This window comes from Leucopleurus acutus (assembly GCF_964270905.1).
Source record: "Leucopleurus acutus genome assembly, chromosome: 14".
Classification (NCBI taxonomy): Eukaryota; Metazoa; Chordata; class Mammalia; order Artiodactyla; family Delphinidae; genus Leucopleurus; species Leucopleurus acutus.
The window spans coordinates 81,553,543-81,580,213 of record NC_139156.1 but is presented as its reverse complement, the minus strand read 5'-3'; the positions used below and the strand labels follow the sequence as shown (position 1 = coordinate 81,580,213).

Here is a 26,671-nt window from a genome sequence, read left to right as displayed (position 1 = left end):
AAAGTCTGGGATGAAGATTTTGGACTTCAGGGTTCCCCATTTTTGCATTAATATACGACACTTTGGAATGTATCCCAGGAGCAAGTCCATGAATACTTCTTTTACTTTATTTACAAATTCATTCATTTTATTTTTAGTAACACGGTATCTAACTATAAAAGCCATACATATAATGGGAAATAGAGAGAAGTGTATAGAGAAAAGTAAAAATCCCCTGTAAACCCACATCTGGAGCCGGAACGTAGTAGCATTTTATTGCGTATTTTGTTAACACTAAGGTTACAAAGCATATATCATTTTGGATCACCCTTTTTCACTTTATAACAAATTGGGAACATTTTCCCAGTGTTCTCAATTATTCTTCTGCACTATCATTTGTCAGTGCCTTCCTAGTCATCCATTATTGGATGGGCCGTAATTCCTTTAAGGAAGCCCCTGTTTTGGTCGTCGTTTGTTGTTACAGCAGGCTCCTGAGATTCATGGTTTGGATTTGTACACTTACTACTGGTGCATTCTTGGCTCACTCACCTAACCTCTAAAACTAAGTGTTCTCCTGTCAAATGGAAATGATACAGAGTGCCTCATGAGGCTTTTACAAGGCTCAAATGAGATGATATGTATAAAGTTTACGGCACATGGTAAGCGCTGAATGAACGGTAGCTAATTGTTTGAAATATTGGTATGAACGTACGTGTAGATAAATTTTTGTATGCATTTATGATGTGCTGGTTAAGACAGAATTTTAGAGATGAAGTAGCTGAATCAAAGTTATATTCATAAAATTTTTGATAGGTATTTCCATAAGCTTTCATCAGGGGATATTAATAATATAGCAAAGACTCTTTTGCCTGAGGTATATGAGATGATTTTCATACCTTTCTTTACCAGCTTTGGATAATTTAGAGCTTTGTTTAAATTGGCCATTTATATAGGCAAATATGGCAACATGTTTTAATTTTTATTTCTTTAATTACTAATGAGATAGAACATTTTCATATTTCATAAAATATCGCTTATTATTACTTCTTTGAGGAATTCTTTGTTTTGTATTTTGCCCATTTTCCCAATGGGCTTGTCAGAACATTAAGAAAAATGGCAAAATTCTTACGTAGTCAAATACTAGTACTTTTATGGCTTCACATTTAATCCATCTACAGTTTATTGGGTGTTTGGTGTAAGTCAACGTTTATTGGGTGTTTGGTGTAAGTCAACTTTATCTTTCTAAGTAGTCTGTTGTACAAGGGCTTCCTGCCATGTGGATAAAGGTACATATGCGAGTCTGGACCACCAGGATTTTCAATTCAAGTTTAAAAGTTTTATAAGTGCAGGAAGTAGTAGAATTAAATCAGTTGCCAGAATTTATCAAAAACACAAAAGAGATGAATATATTTCCCTAAGCCTGGGCTTAACTAAAACCACAGGGGCAAACGTTTTATCACTTGGAAGCCATTTTCTCAAAATACTGACCCCAGGAAGGTCAGGCATACGAAGAAGTTCTGGGTTTTAGTCTTTCACATGAGAAAGCATTTACCAAATATAATGCTGTTTTTTAATTTCAGTATCAACAGCTTCATCTAAAAGTTATCACATTTCTTATCAGCTACAAAATCATGAACTAAGTCAGTTTTTACTGGGGAGACCCATGATTGGGTGTGGACCATAAAGTAACCTCAGTTATGTAGTACATGATTTTCTTAAGACCATAGAAACCTTGGTTTTCTTGCTAATTAAAAGAGTAGAATATATAAATGTATTTTATAAATATAATATATATAAATGACTATGTGTGTGTGTATTTCTTCCAAATATTAAGGACCCTAATGCAACACCTTTAATTTATGAAGGAAGAAACTGAGGCTAGAAGTATAGTCTCTAAATATTTTTTATTTCACAATCTTAATAAAAAGGGGGTATTTATGTATATATATATTTCTGAATCATATTCGTGTACTAGTTATTAAAGTTTAATGTACTTTGTAAAACACAACACACATACTAAACTTTTAAATGATGTGACGAAGATAGATGTAACTAGAGATTCTGATATCGTCCTTCCTCACCCCAATGGGTCACATCCCAAGGACATATTCCACCCCCTCATTTTGAAATAACCAACTTAAGAGTTTAACTGACTTGTCTGCAGTTGTGTGTAGCAGAAAAGAACTATAATTGCGGTTTTCTAACTTCAAGATGCATTTATTGCTAGTTCATTGACCTTTTCCTTCCAAATATATCCTCAAGTTAGAACTGGGCCAGGATCGACTGGGTTAATAGCTTCTACTCCTGTAAACTCTATACTTAGAAATAGCTTATTTCCACAAATAACTGAACTTTAGATTTCAGGCTAATACTAAAGGCACACTGGTAGTAGCTTAGAATCCCCCTACATTGACTTGAAGGTTATATCAGAGGGAAAGCTTCAAATTATTAATTTCCTGCCAGTCTTGTCCAACCCTGGCTTAGAACTGTGGTATATTCTTGGAAAGCACTTCCCACCCCACCACAAGGCACTGAACCAACTCTTAACATCCTAACATTATAACACAGACATTTCTTTAGGAACATAACTTTGTCTTCTTGCCCTTGAAAAAAAAAAAAAAGATGTGTTTTCCTAAACCACATCTCCCCACAGCTGCAAATAACTTTACAATCTCATAAACTGAATTTCTGAAATCTATCTAGCTTGATACGACCAGAAGTCTCCTAAACCAAATGTTGTAAAGTAGGTGCATTTATACTTTAGAAAGAGCTAAGAAAAAATAAAATAGCTACAAGGTGTAAGTTCACGGACAATTATTATCTTGACATTTGGGTGAGTGTGACTCAGTGTCTCCATCAGAACCCCAGGCACAGCGTGTTCTGTTTCAGGATTTCTCAAACCAGGCATGTAGGGCTCTGAGCTCTCTAAGGATTTTGTGTTCACACGTATACGTGGATGTGTGCGCGTGCTTTCACGGGATGGTAATCTGAGCCATATTTGTGTGCGATGCATGTTCTCGACCATATGAAGGGTCATCTTAAACTTAAGTGTCACCACACAACATCAGTGCTTGGATTTCTCCTTGGGTCTATGACTGCAGCTAAGTAGAGGCGCTCACGTTACTGTGGACCGACTCAGTCCATTCCATTGCCCATGTGGAAAACCCATTTCAAACCCGGCAGCCTTGTAAAAGAGATGTGGACACCATGGACCCCTACACCACAAGTCCCATGTCCATGTGGTTAACTGTGGACAGCCTTTCAAGTCAGAAGTAACACAATCTACACAATCGCCCGAGCTCTCATCCCACCAAGAGACGTGCCTGGGTCAGGCAGTGCTGGACTTCTTAAAGCATGAGGTGTCCCACTAGGGAGGTGCCCCATTCCTGTACTGCTCGACATCTTTATAAGGGGAGAGGCAGGGCACATCTACGTGGCTATGAAAACAGTGGAAGCTTCCTGCTCGGGAAACTGCAATTGTCAGGAAGGGAGAACCTCTGGGTCCCAGAGGCTAGTGTCAGCCTGTTCTTCTGTTAAGCTTACTCAGATCTTCAACGCCAGCTCTCTGCTAAGCTACTGACATGGCATAAGAAATGAACCTCCAAGGCTACCTGGATTTGTCTGTTCTCAGTAGTTTAAGCTAAAAGGCACTTTGTTGGCTCCCCTAACTTGGAAGGCCACAGGTGGAGCTCACTCCAGAGACCTAATTCATGTCACGGAGATTGTCTGCCTCTCAGTTCTGTTGCTTGTTGTGTGAGGACCTCACTGAGAACAGACTTTCTCCAGCAAAGATGGGGGTAGGTCAAGGGAGAGGTGTGGTGATGATGGCCACATAAGAGCAGAAGGCTTAATAGGCACGTGAAAAGATGCTCAACATCGCTAATCATTGGAGAAATGCAAATCTAAGCTACAATGAGCTATCACCTCACACCAGTCAAGAATGGCTATCATTAAAAAGTCTACAGATAACAAATGCTGGACAGGGTGTGGAGAAAAGGGAACCCTCTTACACTGTTGGTGAGAATGTAAATTGGTGCAGCCACTATGGAAAACAGTATGGAGGTTCCTCAAAAAACTGAAAATAGAGTTGCCATACGATCCAGCAATCCCACTCCTGGGCATATATCTGAACAAAACTATAATTCAAAAGGATACATGCACCCCAATGTTCATAGCAGCACTATTTACAATAGCCAAGACATGGAAACAACTTAAGTGTCCATCAACAGATGAATGGACAAAGAAGATGTGATACACACACACACACACACACACACACACACACACTAGAATATTACTCAGCCATAAAAAAGACATTTGCAGCAACACAGATGGACCTAGAGATGACCATACTAAGTGAAGTAAGTCAGGAAGAGAAAGACAAATACCACAGATACCACTTATATGTGAATCTAAAATATGAAACAAATGAACCTATCTATGAAACAAAAACAGACTCACAGACATAGAGAACTGACTGTGGTTGCCAAGGTGGAGGGGCGTGGGGGAGGGATGGATTGGGAGTTTGGGATTAGCAGATGCAAACTATTATATATAAGATGGATAAACAACAAGGTCCTACTGTAGAGCGCAGGGAACTATATTCAATAGCCTGTGATAAAACTTAATGGAAAAGAATATGAAAAAGAATGTATATATATGTATAATGGAGTCACTTTACTGTACAGCTGAAACTAAACACAACATTGTAAATCAACTACACTTCAATAAAACTTAAAAGAAAAAGAGCAGAAGGCTTATCACAGCCACATGAAGCCACCCCAGAAGAAGAAAGAGCCCCATCCTTGTAGTATCCATGTATAAAATACCAGTGTAGGGCTCTTACCTGCTTGGGTCATTTGTCCATCCATAGGGCCAGAGAGATGGATACTAGGATCCAGGTCACATGGGCACTCCTTTGAAGGGTGGGTTAGTAAGCTTTGCTGCTTATCATCATGCAGGAGGTAGGGAAGGACGGTTACGTAAGAGAAGGGACATTAGGAAGAAGAGAATCAACTGATGCTCTGTACATAGGCAAAGGAGAACAGAGCAGACCAATCAGAAGTGATGCATTTGAGCTAAATGAATGCCCGATGGCGTTGCAGCATGGCATGTAATTAAAGGTTTCCCAGTAGTTTGAATAAAAAGAAGTGGTGGTAAAATTACGATTTCATGGCACCTGGTAGCACGCCAACTTTAAAAATGACAGCTTTACAGCATCAGTATCATGTTCACACTGCTAATGTGATTTAACAGTTCCACTAAAACTCTATCAGCACCACGTTAATGTTTGTTTGTTCGTTTGTTTTCTACTGGATATTTCTGTATTTAATCAGTATATATTTTGTTTTATATTTGTTAGGTAATTGCACACCTGGTTTATGTATTTCGCTAACATTATAGTAAAAACGATGTTAGTCAATACTGTTTGACTTCTTCCTTTATAAGAGATCCATACTATACTTAACTCTGAGAAGCCTTGCTGGCATCTCCATTTCATCTGAGATCCACTCTCTTTTTCTTTTTCGAGGCTAAACACTAGAACTCCCTCAATCTTGTTTCATATGATTAGAGTTTTGAGTTCCTCTGGACTAAGGATTCCCGAATGAAGGGCGGTGTTCTTTGGGGGGGGGGGGCGTGTATTAGAATCACCTGACGGGCCTGTCAAGCCCCGCAGGCACCCCTAGCACTCTGAAATGTCCTTTAGGAGATGCATTCTCTGTCGCTGAGAACCACTGCCACAGTAATCCGCTTTCACAATGGACTATCTGATGTGCCTCAAGAGTACCATGGTGGATAACAGGGCAAAAATCATGGCTTTTGAATGCCAACCCCTTTAAGTATAGCACCCAGAACTAAACACAACACTCTACATATGGTCTAGTTGCTAAAATGCAGAGAGAAGAACTTGAGTTGAATCTACAATTCTATTCATTGCATCCCTGGCTCTCAATTCCACCTCTCCATTTACTTTGAATCTCCTGATACTGACTGTGGTAGACAGGGAGTGGGCGGCCCAGATCTTCCTCCAAGGAAGAACTTGCTGCCCAGCTGCCTGCTTCTGCAGGGTCTGCTTTGGTCACAGAGCCTGTCTGGCCTGAGGTCCATGGCTTTCCTGGAATATCCTGCCCCTGGTGACCATTTTGCAGCCAGGGACACTCTGAGGACCGCTCCGTGATTTGGAACTCCCTGGCAAGTCAGTCCAGGGTTCCCTGGGACTGCCTCACAGTTCACGCCTTCCTCTGCTCATGCCTGCTTCCTCCTTATTAGGACTGTGTGTCGTCCCCAAATTCACATGTTGAAGCCTAATCCCCAGAGTGATGGTCTTTGGAGGTGGGCCTTTGGGAGGTGATTGGGTCATGAGCGTAAAGCCCTCAGGAATGGGATTCATGCTCTTATAAAAGAGACCGCAGAGAGCTCCCACACCTCTTCCACCATGTGAGGACACAGGGAGAAGACGGCCATACATGAACCAGCCAGTGGGCTCTCATCAGACACCAAATCTGTCGGCGCCTTGACCTTGGACTTCCAGCCTCTAGAACTATGAGAAATGAATGTTGTTTATAAGCCGCCCAGTCTGTGGTGTTCTGTTTTAGCAACTGTAATGGACTAAAGCATACCCCCTTCCTCTCACATGTTTGATCTCTCATAAACACCTTGCACCCCTAACTCCACCTCAGCACCTGCGCCTGGAGACTGACTATGCTCTCCTGGCTGCCCTACTGTGTGCTAATCCTCCCAATACCTTGACATTCCTGCTACATCCTTCACAGCCAGATGTACTTCGTTGTGACACTCTGCTCAAGGATTCCCAAATGCAGATCTCTGGGATACAGAGAGAGCAAAAAGCAGTTTTGCTCTATAAGTAGACTTATAAGCATTGTTTTTATCCTGAAAAATTCATAATACTCAGCATGGATGGAATCAGTGCTTATTATGTGTCAGGCACTGTTTTAAAGCACTTTATGTGAATTAATTCATAACAACCCTATTGTTGATACAGTTATTACTCCAGTTATTTAGGTGAGGAAACCAAGGCATAGAACATAATCCAGGCAGTGAGTTGGCAGAGCTAGGGTTTATGTTTAGGCAGCCTCACTGCAGAGCCCTCACTGCAGAGCCCACCACGCCAGTGGTCCTCAGCTTTGGGGTGCACCAGTATCACCTGGAGGACTGGCCCCCCTCCTGAATTTTCGGTGTAGCAGATCTTAGGTGGGAACAGAATATCTGCATCTCCAACAGGTTTCCAGGTGACGCTGATAATGCTGTTCAGGGACCATATCTGGCAACCACTGTGCTTCACGATACGACCTCTTAAGTGAAGTAACAGCTGCCGTCATTGGGGACGCAGTACATTTTTCCACATGATAAATAAGAGTTTCCAAATACAATAAGTTTGTGGAACACCAGCTAGATAATCTTGTCAAGGCTTCTCCAATATCATGCATTTCTCATCTTCTGGGTGCCGGGCCTCACTCTGTTACTCATGAGTGGCTGAGTACCTATGGCAACAGCATCCTGATTACAAAACCCCGTGCTGCTTTCCTTGGGTATTGATAGGAGCCTAGAATTGACACATAAAGGCTAATATACTGAAGCGTGCATATTACTTAGATTTTTTAAAAGGGGAGAATGGTTATTTTTTTTAACATCTTTATTGGAGGGTAATTGCTTTACAATGGTGTGTTAGTTTCTGCTTTATAACAAAGTGAAACAGCTATACATATACATATATCCCCATATCTCCTCCCTCTTGCATCTCCCTCCCACCCTCCCTATCCCACCCCTCTAGGTGCTCACAAAGCACCGAGCTGATCTCCCTGTGCTATGCGGCTGCTTCCCACTAGCTATCTCTTTTACGTTTGGTAGTGTATATATGTCCACGCCACTCTCTCACTTCCTCCCAGCTTACCCTTCCCCCTCCCCGTGTCCTCAAGTCCATTCTCTACATCTGCATCTTTATTCCTGTCCTGCCCCTAGGTTCATCAGAACGCCTTTTTCTTAGAGTCCATATATATGTGTTAGCATATGGTATTTGTTTTTCTGTTTCTGACTTACTTCACTCTGTATGACAGACTCTAGGTTCATCCACCTCACTACAAATAACTCAAATTAGTTTCTTTTTATGGCTGAGTACTATTCCATTGTATATATGTGCCACATCTTCTTTATCCATTCATCTGTTGATGGACATTTATGTTGTTTCCATGTCCTGGCTATTGTAAATAGAGTTGCAGTGAACATTGTGGTACATGACTCTTTTTGAATTATGGTTTTCTCAGGGTATATGCCCAGTAGTGGGATTGCTGGGTCGTATGGTAGTTCTGATTTTAGTTTTTTAAGGAATCTCCATACTGTTCTCCATAGTGGCTGTATCAATTTACATTCTTACCAACAGTGCAAGAGGGTTCCCTTTTCTCCACACCCTCTCCAGTATTTATTGTTTGTAGATTTTTTGATGATGGCCATTCTGACTGGTGTGAGGTGATACCTCATTGTAGATTTGATTTGTATTTCTCTAATGATTAGTGATGTTGAGCATCCTTTAATGTGTTTGTTAGCAATCTGTATATCTTCTTTGGAGAAATGTCTATTTAGGTCTTCTGCCCATTTTTGGATTGTGTTGTTTGGTTTTTTTTATATTGAACTGCATGAGTTGCTTGTAAATTTTGGAGATTAATCCTTTGTCAGTTGCTTCGTTTGCAAATAGTTTCTCCCATTCTGAGGGTTGTCTTTTCGTCTTGTTTATGGTTTCCTTTGCTGTGCAAAAGTTTTTAGTTTCATTAGGTCCCATTTGTTTATTTTTGTTTTTATTTCCACTTCTCTAGGAGGTGGGTCATAAAGGATCTTGCTGTGATTTATGTCATAGAGTGTTCTGCTTATGTTTTCCTCTAAGAGTTTTGTATAGTGTCTGGTCTTACATTTAATCTTTAATCCATTTTGAGTTTATTTTTGTATATGGTGTTAGGGACTGTTCTAATTTCATTCTTTTACATGTAGCTGGCCAGTTTTCCCAGCACCATTTATTGAAGAGGCTGTCTTTTCTCCATTGTATATTCTTGCCTCCTTTATCAAAAATAAGGTGACCATATGTGCATGGGATTATCTCTGAGATTTCTATCCTGTTCCATTGATCTGTATTTCTGTTTTTGTGCCAGTACCATACTGTCTTGATTACTGTAGCTTTGTATTATAGTCTGAAGTCACGGAGCCTGATTCCTCCAGCTCCATTTTTCTTTCTCAAGATTACTCTGCCTATCCAGGGTCGTTTGTGTTCCCATACACGTTGTGAAACTTTTTGTTCTAGTTCTGTGAGAAATGCCATTGTTGGTTTGATAGGGATTGCATTGAATCTGTAGATTGCTTTGGGTAGTATAGTCATTTTCACAATGTTGTCTTCCAATCCAAGAACATGGTATATCTCTCCATCTGTTTGTATCATCTTTAATTTCTCTCATCAGTGTCTTATAGTTTTCTGCATACAGGTCTTTTGTCTCCTTAGGTAGGTTTATTCCTAGGTGTTTTATTCTTTTTGTAGCAATGGTGTTTCCTTAATATCTCTTTCAGATTTTTTATCATTAGTGTATAGGAATGCAAGAGATTACTGTGCATTAATTTTGTATCCTGCTACTTTACCATATTCATTGATTAGCTCTAGTAGTTTTCTGGTAGCATCTTCAGGATTCTCTATGTATAGTATCTATGTATAGTACTATACTATAGTATAGTCATCAGCAAACAGTGAGAGCTTTACTTCTTCTTTTCCAATTTGAATTCCTTTTATTTCTTTTCCATCTCTGATTGCTGTGGCTAAAACTTCCAAAACTATGTTGAATAATAGTGGTGAGAGTGGACAACTTTGTCTTGTTCCTGATCTTAGAGGAAATAGTTGCAGTTTTTCACCATTGAGAACGATGTTGGCTGTGGCTTTGTCATATATGGCCTTTATTATGTTGAGGTAGGTTCCCTCTATGCCTACTTCCTGGAGGGTTTTTATCATACATGGGTGTTGAATTTTGTCAGAAGCTTTCTCTGCATCTATTGAGATGATCACATGGTTTTTCTCCTTCAATTTGTTAATATGGTTTATCACATTGATTGATTTGCATATATTGAAGAATCCTTGCATTCCTGGGATAAACCCCACTTGATCATGGTGTATAATGTTCTATTGGATTCTGTTTGCCAGCATTTTGTTGAGGATTTTTGCATCTATGTTCATCAATGATATTGGCCTGTAGTTTTCTTTCTTTGTGACATCTTTGTCTGGTTTTCATATGTGGGTGATGGTGGCCTCGTAAAATTAGTTTGGGAGTGTTCCTCCCACTGCTATATTTTGGAAGAATTTGAGAGGGATAGGTGTTAACTCTTCTCTAAATGTTTGATAGAATTCGCCTGTGAAGTCATCTGGTCCTGGGCTTTTGTTTGTTGGAAGATTTTTAATCAGAGTCTCAATTTCAGTGCTTGTGATTGATCTCTTTATATTTTCTATTTTTCCTGGTTCAGTCTCAGAAGGTTGTGCTTTTCTAAGAATTTGTTCATTTCTTCCAGGTTGTCCATTTTATTGGCATAGAGTTGTTTGTAGTAATCTCTCATGATCCTTTGAATTTCTGCAGTGTCAGTTGTTACTTCTCCTTTTTTATTTCTAATTTTATTGATTTGAGTCTTCACCCTTTTTTTCTTGATGAGTCTGACTAATGATTTGTCAATTTCGTTTATCTTCTCAAAGAATCAACTTTTAGTGTTATTGATCTTTGTTATTGTTTCCTTCCATTCTTTTTAATTTATTTCTGATTTGATTTTTATGATTTCTTTCCTCCTGCTAACTTTGGGGGTTTTTTGTTCTTCTTTCTCTAATTGCTCTAGGTGCGAGGTTAAGCTGTGTATTTGAGATGTTTCTTGTTTCTCGAGGTAGGATTGTATTGCTCTAAACTTCCCTCTTAGAACTGCTTTTGCTGCATCCCATAGTTTTTGGGTTCTCATGTTTTCCTTGTCATTTGTTTCTAGGTAGTTTTTGATTTCCTATTTGATTTCTTCAGTAAGCTCTTGGTTATTTAGCAGTGTATTGTTTAGCCTCCATGTGTTTGCATTTTTTACAGACTTTTTCCTGTAATTGATATCTAGTCTCATAGCCTTGTGGTCGGAAAAGATACTTGATTTGATTTCAATTTTCTTAAATTTACCAAGGCTTGATCTGTGACCCAGGATATGATCTATCCTGAAGAATGTTCAATGAGCACTTGAGAAGAAAGTGTATTCTGTTGTTTTTGGATGGAATGTCCTATAAATATCAATTAAGTCCATCCTGTTTAATGTGTCATTTAAAGCTTGGAAAAGAGCATGGCAGTGTTAAACGGACTGACTTGTGTCCTCCCAAAATTCATATGTGGCAGCCCTAACCCCCAAAGTCACTGCTTGGAGGTAGGGCTTTTAAGGGGTAATTAATGTCAAATGATGTCATGAAGGTAGAGTCAAAATCCAATAAGACTGCTGTCCTTATAAGAAAAAGAAGAGACACCAGGAGTGTGCACACACAGACAAAAGGCCATACGAGGACACTGAGAAGGTGGCCGTCTACAAGCCAAAGAGAGAGGCCTCATCAGAAACCAGTCCTGCCTGGACCTTGATCTTGAACTTCCAGCCTCCAGAACTGTGAGAAAATAAATTTCTGTTATTTAAGCTGCCCAGTCTTGGTATTTTGTTATGGCAGCCCTAGCTGACTGATACAAGTAGTTCCTCAAAAATTAAAACTAGAACTGCTTTATGATTTATCAATCCCACTTCTGGGCATATATTCAAAAGAATTGAAAGCAGATTATATATAATAAACAGAATCTATATCAAGAATTTTTGCATACCACAAAAAAAGTATTTATAATAGAAACAAATAGATAGGGTATCTAGAAATAAATCTGAGAAAAGCTGTGCAAGACATTTATGGAGAATTATTAAGACATTAAAGAAAGCCTACATAAATGGAGAGATATAGCATGTTATTATATGGAAAGATTCAATAATGTTGAGATGTCATGACTTCTTCCCAAACTGATGCAGATATTCCAACAAAAATCTCAATAGTGCTTTTCCAGGGATTTAAACCAACTCTGAAATATGTACCCAAGAGAAAAGCCCAAGATTAAAGAAGGCATTTCTAAGAAGAAGAAGAAAATGGGATTTTCCCTACTGGATAGGAAGATTTTTTTTTTTTTTTTTTTTTTTGCGGTATGCGGGCCTCTCACCATTGTGGCCTCTCCTGTTGCAGAGAACAGGCTCCGGACGCGCAGGCTCAGCGGCCATGGCTCACAGGCCCAGCCGCTCCACGGCATGTGGGATCTTCCTGGACCGGGGCACGAGCCCGTGTACCCTGCATCAGCAGGCAGACTCTCAACCACTGCGCCACCAGGGAAGCCCGAAGATTTTTTTTAAGGAAATTATAGTAATTAAGGCAGTATTGGTATTGACACAAGGACAGATAAAAATAAATTATGAAACAGAGTAGAAAATTAAGAAACAGAACCTTGAGTGCAATAACATGATATATGACAGGGACAGCATTTACAGATTATCAGGGGAAAGAATGGACTTTTATTTTTACATTTCTTTTTGGGGGGGCTGCGTTGGGTCTTCGTTGCTGCGTGCAGGCTTTCTCTAGTTGCAGCGAGTGGGGGCTACTCTTTGTTGTGGGGCATGGGTTCTCATTGCAGTGGCTTCTCTTGTTGCGGAGCATGGGCTCTAGGCACACGGGCTTCAGTAGTTGCAGCGTGTGGACTCAGTAGTTGCAGCATGCAGGCTTAGTTGCTCTGCAGCATGTGGGATCTTCCCCGACCAGGGATCGATCCCGTGTCCCCTGCATTGGCAGGCAGATTCTTACACTAGATACAAAAAAATCACTTCTAAGTATAATCATGTGTAAAAGGCAAAACATTTTAAAAGAAAATACAGGGTAAAATATTTATGACCTCAGAGTACAGATTTATTGCACAAGACACAGAAATCACCAATAAAAACATAAGGAATGATAAATGTGACTACACTTTAATTAAGAACAGCTGTCCATAAAAGTTTACTATAAAGAAAGTGAAAACATAATCCACAAACTGGAAATATTAAACACACACACACACATACACACACACATAAACACATATATGTTTGTAAAAAGCTCCTATAAATTAACAGGAAAAAGAAAACGATCCATAGGAAGAGAGTCAAAAGGATAGCGAGAGATAATAAATGTACTACAAGCTGTTAATTTCATTAAGTAATCAGAAAAATGCAAATTAGAAACAAATGAGATACCATTTTTTACCTACAACACTAACAAAAAAATAAAAATATTGACACTACCTGAAGCTGGTGAGAGTGTAAATTGATATGGTTCTTCTGGATACTAATTTTGGCGTACTTCTCAAAAAATGATACAAATGAACTTATTTACAAAACAGAAACAGACTCACAGACATAGCAAACAAATTTATGGTTACCAAAAGGAAAAGGTAGGGGAGGGATAAATTAGGAGTTTGGGATTAAGAGATACACACTACTGTATATAAAATAGATAAAGAGCAAGGTCCTACTGTATAATTTCACAGGGAACTATATTCAATATAACCTGTTATGAAAATGAATCTGAAAAAGAATATATATGTATATATGTGTAACTGAATCACTTTGTTGTACACCTGAAACTAACACAGCATTGTAAATCAACTATACTTCAATAATTTTTTTAAATTTTTTAAAGAAATTAAAATTTTTTGTTGTATTGTTATCAAAACGAAATATGTAAGTACCCTTTGACCCAGGTATTCTATTACTCAGAATCTATCCCACATATGTACAAAAACAAACTATTGTTATTAATTCTAACACTTCTACAAAATGATGATGGAAGCTCACCTCATTTCAGAATAAAAAGTGGTCAAACTAGTGTCACTGGCTCTTATGTTGCACAGATCAGAAACCCACAGATTCTGATCAAAGGAAGATAATAGGAGGCACTTCCCTGGCGGTCCAGTGGTTAAGACTTTGCCTTCCAATGCAGGGGGTGCGGGTTTGATCCCTGGTCGGGAGCTAAGATCCCACATGCCTCCCCACCAAAAAACCAAAAACATAAAACAGCAGCAATATTGTAACAAATTCAATAAAGACTTTTTAAAAAGTGGTCCACATCAAAAAAATCTTAAAAAAATAAACAAACAGAAGATGATAGGAAAGGAACTGGGAATTTCAGATAAAGGAGAACAATTCAATTATAAAATGTGAGGTTCTTAACATGTTTACAACCCCCAAGTTTTGCAAATGTGTTCACTTTACATATTTAGATTTTACCAGGGTGACTTTTCAAAATACTAAATACCTGTTTTGTTTAATTTGCAGTGAATGCCAAGTTAAATGATTTTTGCATTGATTGCCATTTATGTATGAAAACCTAATAGAGATACTATTTGGGGAAAGTCTTTGAGACAATTCCGTCTATCAATATACACTGAATTTTTGAGGGAAACAACAGTATAAAAGGACTCAGGCTTCCTGGTTTTTATACAAGTAAGCACGCATCAATAAAAACCCAGACTTTGTGATTTTTATTCAACTAAGCACTTGTTAGTTGAGTTGGTAATATTTAGGAAGAAAAATATCCCTGATTATACCTTTCCCCCTTTCCTCTAAGCATACATTAAGTTAGTGCTTTTTAGGTCATCAGGCTTTAGGAGTTAGTTGTGACATAAATCTAAAATCATGAGAAATCTAAATTGCAATACAAATTTCGAGTAGATGTTTTCATGATGACATATACACAACAGACACCCACAAGATGGAGCGTAAAGTGTTCCTGAGGAAAAATCATGAAATCATAAATCAAAGCAAAAGCATCTAGATTGAGATTCATCCATGTTGTAGCAGGTGCCAGAATTTCCTTCCTTTTTAAGGCTGAATAATATTCCATTGTACGGATAGACCACCCTTTGTTTATCCATTCAACTATTGATGGATATTTGGGTTGCTTCTACCTTTTGGTTATTGTGAATAGTGCTGCTATGAACACAGGCGTGCAAATATCTTTTCAAGACCCTGCTTTCAATTCTTTTGAATATATGCCCAGAAGTGGGATTGATAAATCATAAAGCAGTTCTAGTTTTAATTTTTGAGGAACTACTTGTATCAGTCAGCTAGGGCTGCCATAACAAAATACCAAGACTGGGCAGCTTAAATAACAGAAATTTATTTTCTCACAGTTCTGGAGGCTGGAAGTTCAAGATCAAGGTCCAGGCAGGACTGGTTTCTGGTGAGGCCTCTCTCTTTGGCTTGTAGACGGCCACCTTCTCAGTGTCCTCGTATGGCCTTTTGTCTGTGTGTGCACACTCCTGGTGTCTCTTCTTTTTCTCATAAGGACAGCAGTCTTATTGGATTTTGGCTCTACCTTAATGACATCATTTGACATTAATTACCCCTTAAAAGCCCTACCTCCAAGCAGTGACTTTGGGGGTTAGGGCTGCCCCATATGAATTTTGGGAGGACACAAGTCAGTCCGTATAACACTGCCATGCTCTTTTCCATAGCGGTTGCACCATTTTACAATCCCACCCACAGAGCACAGCATTCTAATTTCTCCACATCCTAGCCAATACATGTTCTTTTCCTTTTTTTTTTTTTTTTTGACAGTAGCCATGGGTGTGAAGTGTGATCTTTATGTGGGGCCTGGGCAACATGAGTTGAGTAGCCACCCTTATATATTGAATTCTTTGTGTTTATGGCAAGTAGTATTGCCCCAATAGGCCAGGCTTTGCAGGTGGGGAGTGGAGAAACAAAGGAGAAGATTGACATTTCCAAGAAAGGGAGGAACGATTTAAGAAAATCTGAGCTAAGTGAACACAGAGTCTATTTTTAGCTGGGCTGGATTACAGTTTCCTTCGGACATTGCATACATTAAGAGTAATCATTTCAAAGACAGCAGAGCTCACAATTGCCTGGTATCATTTACAGCCTCAGCTGTGGCAGCAGCAGGGGTCCTGGCCCTCTTACTGTCGGGTGGGCACCAACCAGTCTTCAGAGAATGTTCACACCCGGTGCCTCGACAGAAAGGAAACCTGCAGAGAAGCCCTCGTATCATAAAATTGGCATGAAGAGAAGAGCACTTTATCCTGTTTACTTTCGTCTAATACCTAGGGCCTTGGATTCAGTCAACGATGACTTCAAAATCTAAGGCAAACTGAATGCAATAGGGTCTCTTTGAAAAGGCCCACACATTCTGTGAGGTTATCCTTGGTTTCTAGAAAACACTATTTTTTTTTTGTTTGCTTTCTTTTGCAGTACGCGGGCCTCTCAGTGTTGTGGCCTCTCCCGTTGCGGAGCACAGGCTCCGGATGCGCAGGCTCAGCGGCCATGGCTCACGGGCCCAGCCGCTCCGCGGCATGTGGGAGCTTCCCGGACCGGGGCACGAACCCGCGTCCCCTGCATCGGCAGGCGGACTCTCAACCACTGCGCCACCAGGGAAGCCCTAGGAAACACTATTACACACAAAGAAGAACGCTGCAAATTGAGAGGAATCAGAGCTTTCCTTTAATTATTTGCTTTTTAAGTTTTTAGCTCAGGATATTTTCCAAACTTCGTGCTCTGCACAAGCAAGTCATATAAGGGATTATAGTCTTTACTTAGAAATATGTCAAATATATCCAAGTCCAATGTACAGAAATAGGGCTCTACTGAAAGAAAAAACATTATCAAGGAGCTTATGGGGAACGAGGGGCAGTAACTCATGTGTGTAAGAAGAATACTCCAAGACAGAAAAAGAGTTCGCAAAAGAGATTCAGCGCTTTGGGAAAAGAAAGATCACTTCCAGCCAGGACCACCAGAAAAGAATTTCAAAAAGGACATGGTCTTTGAGTTAGACTTTACAGACAGCTCAAGTCTGAGGCCTGTGGAGAAGGAGAGAGAGTATTCTAGGCGGAGGGAAAGCAGACCATAAATCTGGCACTGAGAATAGGAAACTATGTGTATAAAAGAGGAGAAGTAAACGGTTCAGTTTGGACGACAGAAATAAAGGCAAGCATGCAAAATGGTAGGGCCACTTTGGAAGACAGTTTGGCAACTTCTCACAGAACTAAATATACCCTTACCATACGATTCAGTGACCATGGTCCCCGGTATTTATCCAAACAAGGTGACACTTATATACTCACAAAAATTTACACATAGATAATTATAGTGGCTTTATTCATAACTGCCAAAGCCTGGAAGCAACCCAGACAGTCTTCAGTAGGTGAATGGCTAAATAAACTGTGGTCCATCCAGACAATGGAATATTATTCAGCACTAAAAAGAAATGAGCAAATCAAACCATGAAAAGTCATGGAGGAAACTTAACTACATATTGCTAAGTGAAAGAAGCCAGTCTGAAAAGGCTACACACCCTATAATTCCAACCTTATGTTTTGGAAAAGGCACAACTGTGGTGACAGTAAAAAAGATCAGTGGTTGCCAAGGGTTAGGGAAGGTGGGGAAGGGAGGCACTAATAGGTGAAGAACATAGGAAAACAAGAAAATGAGTCACACTTATACCAAATTAAGGATGTTCAGTTATGTTAGTAATACATGCAACTTTAATTTTAACACTCTCTGCCAAAGTAAACTTTATTCCCTATAACTTAAAACTTATATTTTAAGTTATATATATATATAATATATATATTAACTATATATAGTTAATTCCACTGTTTTGGCTGCAATAAAATTGATTTTGAAATTAAAGAATAAACAGAAATAAAGGTGAGAAAGTTGGCTGAGATCTGGTCTTAGAGGTTCCCGTGTTGCTATTTAAAATTTGGAAACGTCACTGTGTATTTAACATTTTATGATTGATACATAGACACCTACCTACAGAGCCAAATTTCCCTTTGAAAGTTCCAGTTCAAGACATGATAAACACACGCATATTTTCAGGAAAAATAAACTTTTAAATGTAAATTGTGCCTGTTACCTTAAAATAGCTGGTGGAAAGTTAAAGCAGTAATTAAGAGATAACATATACATACACAGGAAAGGCGGAGAGGGGGTTCTCGCTGTAGATATGCAGCTGGCGTTGAGAAATGAGGCAAGGTCAGAAGGAATTCCAAACATGCTTGCCCTTTTAAGATCTATAAATAGGAGACCTGCTATTTATATGTAACCTACTTACAAATACTCCTTATTTTAAGTGGCTACTTGGGACAGCCATCAGAACTTAATTCTGAGCAGTCCAGAAGCTCACGACTCCAGCAAGGAAAAGAAGTTCCCCCCCAGAAACATTATTATAAATCGTGGTTAATTTCTACAGTACTGAACACCCAGAACTACACCGTTGTAAGTTCACAGATCGCAGGGCTGATCTGATAAGAAACCTGGGAAACAAAACTCACTAATTTTTTTTTTATTACAAATGGTTCAAAACATACATAAAAGTAGAGAAAATAACATAATGAACTCACACATACCCATCACATAGATTCAATAATTATCAAGATTGGCACATTTGCTTTACTTATTCCATTTTTTAGAAGAATCCTGAGGCATTATAAAGGGTTCCAGGCATTGTCCCTTCATTCCTACAACTTCAGCGAGCATCTCTCATACACAGGAATATTTTCTTAAATAATCTTAACGAGATTCACACACTTAACGTTAACAATAACTCTTTTGTATCATCTAAAATGATAGGCATTTACATTCAAATGGCCCCATTGTCTCAAACATGCTGTTTCTTAGATACTTTGCATAAGAATCCAAAGAAGGTCCACACTTGACATCGGTGGTTCTGTCTCTTACAGCTCAACTTGGAACAGCCTCCTTCTCTTCTTCCTCTTTCTCTGTGCCCTTGACTTGTTTAAACTGGGTCAGTTATCTCATAGAACATACCACACCCTGCGTTTGCCTCTTAGCTTCCTTGTGGTATTATTTAACTGTTTCTCCGTATCAAAATACATTTCTGAATTGGACATTGTCAATTTTCTATATATTGATACTCCCTTTGAGCAGAGATGAATAAGCTAAGGGAATTTATTGGGATGAACGTAAGTTTTTTTTTTCCCTCAGATAGGCAGAACTGAATTTTAATGCCAGCTTCTCCACTTACTTGTTGCGTAAATTCATACTTGTATACATTTTTTAACTCCTCCAAGTTAGTTTTATTATCAATAATTTCATGGGGTTGCTCTGAAGGTTAAATAGAGATAATTTGTAAAGGATCTAATCTAGTGGCAAGCACACAGAAGAAGCACTACAAAAATGGAAGTTTCTAGAGAGTTATTTTAGTGTACATCCAGCTTGTTTATGGTCAAAATCTCCTGGAGGACCTGTCTGCTTGATGAAGTTATCAAGACTTGGTTTATTTCCCAGATTTTAAAAGATAAATATCTTACTAATTATAGAAACAACAGCTGGTTATCTTTCGGTGGAGTCTAAATTATGTGGGTTGCCATTTAAAATAAACCCAATTTAAAACCCCATTCCATTAAAGAGAGCATCTACTTACGTTAGTCTTGACAAGATGGTCTAGGCCAAAAGGCCCAACAGTGTTGATTTGCATGGAAAAGAAAGAATTCATAAGTTAAATTATATCTTTCAGCCCTCCCCCATAACTGAAGGCAGAAGGGTATCCAGGCCAAGGAACCTATAGGCAGTCTCCCCTGAACCAGGACAATGGCCTTGGTGTCTTGGCTGGCAGGATTCAGTCTATTGAGGGGGTTTCTTTTTTTTCTTTTTTTTTTTTTTGCGGTACGCGGGCCTCTCACCGCTGTGGCCTCTATCGTTGCGGAGCACAGGCTCCGGACGCGCAGGCTCAGCGGCCACGGCTCACGGGCCCAGCCGCTCCGCGGCGTCTGGGATCTTCCCGGACCGGGGCACGAACCCGTGTCCCCTGCATCGGCAGGCGGACTCTCAACCACTGCGCCACCAGAGAAGCCCCTGGCCCATTTCTTATAGTTGGGTTGTTTGCTTTCTTACTGTTGCCTTTTAAGAGTTCTTCTTATATTTTGGATAAGAGTTTTTGTATAAATATGACATTTGCAAATATTTTCTCCCAGTCTGTGGCTTGTCTTTTCACTCTCTTGACAGTATCTTTCACTAAACAAAACTGTTTAATTTTAATAAAATCCAGCTTATCAATTCTTTCTTTCATAGATCACGCCTTTGGTGTTGTATCTAAAAAGTCATCACTAAAACCCAGGATCATCTAGGTTTTTTCTTATTACCTTCTAGGAGTTTTATAGTTCTGTGGTTTGCATTTAGGTCTGTAATCCATTTGGAATTAATTTTTGTCACGGGTGTAAAGCCTTTGTCTTAATTTTTTTCCTTTTCTTTTTTTGCATGTGGATGTACAGTTGTTCCAGGACCATTTGTCAAAAAGACTATTTTTGCCCCATTGTGTTGCCTTCACTCCTTTGTCAAAGATCAGTTAACAGTAGGTATGTGGATCCATTTCTGGGCTCTTTATCTTGTTCCACTGATCTGTTTGCCTATTCCTTCGCAAATACCATACTGTCTTGATTACCGTAGCTGTATAGTAAGTCTTGAAGTCCTGGAGTGTCAGTCCTCCAGCTTTGTTCTTCAATATTGTGTTGTCTGTTCTGGGTCTTTTGCCTCTCCATATAAATTGTAGAATCAGTTAGTTGATATCTGCAAAAGAACTTGCCAGACTTTTGATTGTCATTGCATTAAATCTATAGATCAAGTTGGGAAGAAGTGACGTCTTGACAATATTGAATCTTCCTATCCATAAACACGGACTATCTCTCCATTTATTTAGTTTTTCTCGGATTTCCTTGGTTAAGAGTTTTCTAGTTTTCCTCATACAGATCTTGTACATATTTTGTTAGATTTATACCTAAGTATTTCATTTTGGGGGCTAATGTAAAGATATTATGCTGTTAATTTCAAATTCCACTTGTTAATTGCTGCTACATAGAAAAGCTATTGACTTTTGTATGTTAAGCTGATATCCTGCAACCTTGCTATAGTCGTTGATTAATACTAAGAGTTTGTCAATTCTTCCAGATTTTCTACATAAGACAATCATGTCATCTGCAAAAACAAGTTTATTCTTTCTTTCTCAATCTGTATACCTTTTATTTCCTTCTCTTTTCTAATTGTGTTATTGCTAGGACTTCCAGCTCGATGTTGAAAAGAAGTGGTGAAAGGGGGCATCCTTGCCTGGTTTCTGATCTTAGTGAGAAAGCTTCTATTTTCTTACCATTAAGTCTGCTGTTAGCTGTAAGCTTTTTGTAGGTTCTGTTCTTTTAGATGGGGAAAAGGAAGCACTGGTGTAAAGAATTTTACATATATATATATATATATATATATATATATATATATATGCACAGACACACACACACAATTGGATATTACTCAGCCATGAAAAAGAATGAAATAATGCTGTTTGCAGCAACATGGATGGACCTAAAGATTATCATTCTAAGCGAAGACAGAGAAAGACAAATATCATATGACATCACTTATGTACGGAATCTAAAAAAAATGATACAAATCATTTACAAAACAGAAGTAACAGCCATAGAAAACAAACTTATGGTTACCAAAGGGATACAGGGTGAGGAGGATAAATGTGGAATTTGGGATTAACAGATACAGACTACTATATATAAAATAGATAAACAACAAGGACTTACTGTATAGCACAGGGAACTATGTTCAATATCTTGTAATAACCTATAAAGGAAAAGAATCTGAAAGAGAATATGTATATGTATATGTATAACTGAATCACTGTGCTGTACACCTGAAACTAACACAACATTGTGAATCAACTACACTTCAATTAAAAAAGTGTCTGCTATTCGGCAAATAATAAATAAAATAACATTTATTTTAACAAGTATTTACTATGTGCCAGGCACTTTTCTAAGAATTTTGTGACTATTAATTCACTTAATACTTATATTTATGAAGTTTATACTATAACTACCTCATTTTTTTGGATGAGGAAACAATTCACAAACTGTTGAGAAACTAGTATGTGGTCACAGAGCCAGGATTTGAACCAGGTAGTTTGCCTACAAAATTGAGGCTCTCATCCACTGCTCTGTGCTATTTTTCCATGTTTTGCCTATGAACATAGAAAATTTTTAATTGTCATGGCTAAACATTTACTCACTACATTTAACATTATTTACAGTTATAAAATCTTATTCATGTACTGTAATACCAGTGATGTAGAGTGTCTGGGCAGAGAAATTATTAGCCCTGTAGAAACCTTATATATTATAGAAGTAATGTCCTTATAGAGGAGGTACATTGGTTTCCCTGTCCACATACAAAGTGCTAATATTCCACATTATTAACTTTACTCTAAACACTTACTGCAGGATGTCTTCAATGAGGAATTTTACCTAGTGTGTTTATCTGGCACACATGGACTCAATACCTCATTGCTTTTTACTTGTAAACATGCTGTAATTTATTGCTCTATGTCATCCATCTATTAAGCATGTCACTTGATAAGTTTCCTCTGCAAGTAGATAGTAAGATTCTGAAGGCCAAAGGCAGTATCTTCTACTTACATACTGCAATGAAAGCTCCCTCACGAGTTCACTTTAAAGCACCAAGCCCTTCCAATTGTGAATTTGCTTTTGAGCTTCTCAGTGCTGTTTTTGCATTCAATGTAATATAATTTAACTATAAATTATAAAGCTGCCTAAAGTAGAACATATTCACATAATGTCCCCCAGGCATCTCAAACTCTACATATCCCCAAAACCCAAAGCAACTTTGAAAAATCCAATGAATGCCTCCTCAATTTTTTCTCCCACAGAAGCAGAAAATTTTCACCCATAACTTCTCTTTCAGGGTCACCAAGCTCTAAACGCTGCTATCACAAATACCTCTTATATCCATCACTTCTTTTTCAACTCCACTGGCCCTAACCACGTTCAGGCCACAGTTCTGTCTCCTTAGACCACTGCAACAGCCTCCCAAAAAGACTGCTCTGAATTCAATTTCTTATTAGCAGAATCCTCCTTTGTATCTGTACTGCTACATTTCCGAACATAGGTATAATAACATTTAGTCACTCAAAACAACTTATACAGAATAAAGTCCAAATTCCTTGCTATGACATTCAAGGCCACTTATCAACCTTGGTTTCAACCTAGCTAGCTTATTGAGGGTAGAAGTATGTCTCCTTGAAAATCTGGGATAGGGCTGTAAGATCTCCTCCACCCCCGTGTTTATGTAAATACATTAGTTTTGTTGAATGGGAATCATTGACATCACTCTCCTACACGGTGATGGCTCGGTTGGAAATGTGGCCGCTGTGAGTGTCCAGTGCCACCGCGCTCAGACAGAGCTCCCAAGCCGCTTCAGAGCCATGTCCGCATCTTTTGCGTAGACCAGCAGCAGAGAAGGCCAGCTGCGGGCAGTTAGCTGGCTTTCTTTAGCCTGGAGATTGGAAAGGGAGCCCTGATTTACTTTTAATATTCTTCTGATAGACCTGAACTGGCTCCAAACTTGCAGGGGACCTGCAGTGATAAAACGTGACCCAAACCAAAAAATAAGCCTTTTTTTTTTTTTTTCCATTCGTAGCCTCAGTATTATCATAAGTACTGTTTTAACACCAGTCTGCAAAGCAAAGACACACTGAGCAGCGAAAATTCCCACGGCTGCCACAGCTCAGACGTGCCCGGGGTCCCTAGCAAGTCTCGCGAGAGAACAAAACAAGCGCCAGGCTCTCCCTGTTTCTCGCGAGAACCATGGACTTCCAGCCTCCAGCTCACAGCGTTCCCAGGGCAACAGCGATGGCGGCTTCGCTGTCCGAGCGGCTCTTCTTGCTGGACCTGATCGTAGACTGGGTGCGTCTTGAAGCCGGGCTGCCGCCGCCGCCCGTGGTCGCGGCGGCGGCGGCGCAGGAGGAGGAGTCGCCGCCGCGCGGCCTGTGCCCCGCCGTGGCCTTCCGCCTGCTGGACTTCCCCACGCTGCTGGTTTACCCTCCCGGCGGACCCGCTGCCCCCGCCCCGGAACTTCGGCCCGGCCTGGTCAACTTCGGTCGCGGCAAGTCCTGTCTCTTCCGCCTGCAGCCCGCCAGCCTGCACCGCCTGCTCCTTCGGAGCCCGCTTTACACCTTGCTGCTGCAGCTGCCCCCCGGGCGCCCGACTCCTGCCCCGCAGCTCCTGGGGGCCTGCAGCATCTCTTTGGCCGCCGCGGCCCACAGGGTCCTGGGGCCCGCCGCCTCCGGCTGCTCCCAGGGTCATCGGGGAAGTTTCCCTCTGCAAAACCAAGAGGGGGAGCGGATTGGGCACATTGCCCTGGGCTACCGCCTGACTGACCTGGGAAGCAGCTTGCTGGGCCATCTGGAGAGGCCAGTGGCTTCCACAGGAGGTGGAGTGGAGGGTGTGGAGGGTGTGGAGGTCAGTCCCCCAACCTTGCAGGAAAGCCAGCAGCTGCGGCAGCCAGACTCAGAGCCAAGCACAAGAGATGCTGATAAGCCTCTGGTGGATGTAAAAGTCTCAACGGCAGGGAAGGATTTGAAGGAGGGAGTCTTCCACAGCAGGGCCAACTCTGATTACGCGGCTTCCGTGGAGAATGGCAAAACCAACTCCGTTATTTGTTCCAAGGGTAGCAGTGAGAGGAATGTTGGCCCCCCAAATCGGGAAGTCACAGAGTTAGACATTGAAACCAACATAATTTGCCCTCCTCCTATGTATTACACTCATGTGACCCAAGAAAAGACACCTCCTAAACAGGGTGAAATCACTATAGAGCCTCAAATGAATGCACCTGAGGAATCGGATGGTACTTTTCTGGAAGAAAAACTTGTAAATCCCCCAACACAGACTAATCCTCCAGAACATACAAATTTTGCAACACATGAGAGGCCTCCAGTGCTTACACACCCTGCACATATTCAGGATGTAGGAGCAAGTGACCAAACTGAACAAAATAGGATCAATACCGTAAGGCAGCTGCCCTTGTTCAGTGCTTTGTTGGTTGAGTTGTCCTTGTTATACAACCAACCCATGGCAAGCCCTACTCATATACATCCTCATTTAGCCTGGTTATATAGAACTGAGGACAAGAAGTCACCAGAACCTTCTGCCAACTCCACATGTAAATCTGAATCTAAGGATACGCTTTCTCTGGGGGAAAAGGAAAAGTCAGTGAGTCTTCAGTATAAAAAGAACCAAACTGAAAATCTTAAGAAAGGTAAATATTTTGAAAAGAAAGGTGGTGTCCCCCCCAAAAGAGTTCCGAGGGGGAAGCTACTTTATGGCTTAACGAACACACTTAAGCTACGTTTAAAGCAAACAAATCCTGATATGTTGGTAGTACACGAAAAGAGAGAAGAGTACAGAAAATCGCAAGCACAAATGTTAGGTGCAAAACTCAGAATTCCATCATCCAAAGTTAAGATACTAAGTTTTGCAGAACAACATCAGAAGCCACATCAACTGCCTGAAGATGAGTTTTTAGACTCAGATGCATCTTTTGCTGAAAATAGCAATACCTCAAATTAGTGTGGTTTTTGATGACCCCAGCACAACTAAAGAAACTAAACTGAAATGTGCAACTGAAAAGACACTTGATGATTTACTGGAAGAAATGGTGAGTCCTGCAAATTCCATTGTCTCAGAAAGGTTTATTCATACAAATATTTTGGGTGGAAGAGTGGAAGTGAAAGTCCAAAGTCCAGGTGATTTCCAACGGGTCACAGTAGTTGACAGAATTGTAGTAGATAAAGAAATAGACGATAAACATGTCAAAATCACTTCTAACGACATTCTTACTGCTGATATGAATGAAAATAATCCAAGTACAAGTAGTTGCTCTGAAAGCATCTCAGAACTAAAGTATTCAGGTGACTTCACCAGTCCTTGCTGTTCTGAAGACACCAGCAGAAGTTTACAAGCTCGTGATAGCAGTCGGGGACAGAAAATCCAAAACATAGTCAACAGACAAGTAAGTCCGGTGAAACAAGGTTGTCCATAAGGAAAAATAGCAGTGAAAAGAGTTCTATTCTTAGCCCACCTTTTTCAGCTGGATCCCCAGTACTCTCATATAAAAGATTTCATATTTCAAAGGCTCAAGATAAAAGTTTGGAGGAAACGTCTAATATCTCTACCAGTGATTTCTCTTCATCACACTGGACTGAGGAAAAAGAAAACCAAAGAGACCCAAATAGTATGCATAATTCTAAAGTTCTAAAGAGGAATCAAGACATCCCTACTAAACTTAAAACAAGAACAGGTTGCAAGTCCTCAGAAAAAAGCCAGTCACCTCGGACATCTCAAGTGAGTTCTCATCTGCCTTCTAATTTGTCAGAACTAGAACTTAATGTCCTGGATAGCAGTACATTAGATCACTTTGAAGAAGTCAGTGATGACCTTGGTTCACTAAACATTTCCAAGCAATGCAGAGTTATTTGCAAATTAGTAATAAATAAACTTCCAGGATATAAGGTGTAAAAATATGTGCTTTTACATAACATTTAATTTATTTTATAACCTGTGTGTAAGTGAAACAATTTTTAATAGCTGTACATTATTTTTAGTACATAAATTTATGTATATAATTTTTCAGAATATAAGTGTTTGTCATTCCTTTGCTGTTTAAATAGGATTCTCCCATTAAATCTAACAAGATTGATCATGGGATCACCTTATAACCCAGGTAAGATTTCAGTTGTTTAATCTTCTAAGAATAAAAGTAT

The 26,671-nt window shown here is 39.7% G+C and overlaps 1 protein-coding gene across 1 annotated transcript; it reads left to right on the top strand.

Moving 5' to 3' along the window:
* Positions 1-23,762: 23,762 nt before the first annotated feature.
* MAP10 (microtubule associated protein 10) lies at positions 23,763-26,459 on the top strand (the record flags this gene model as incomplete). The annotated part of the gene is given in 3 exon segments (XM_082854971.1): positions 23,763-25,468; positions 25,470-25,885; positions 25,888-26,459. Coding segments are annotated over 3 exon segments (2,661 nt in total). The 3' UTR covers positions 26,427-26,459.
* Positions 26,460-26,671: the final 212 nt, after the last annotated feature.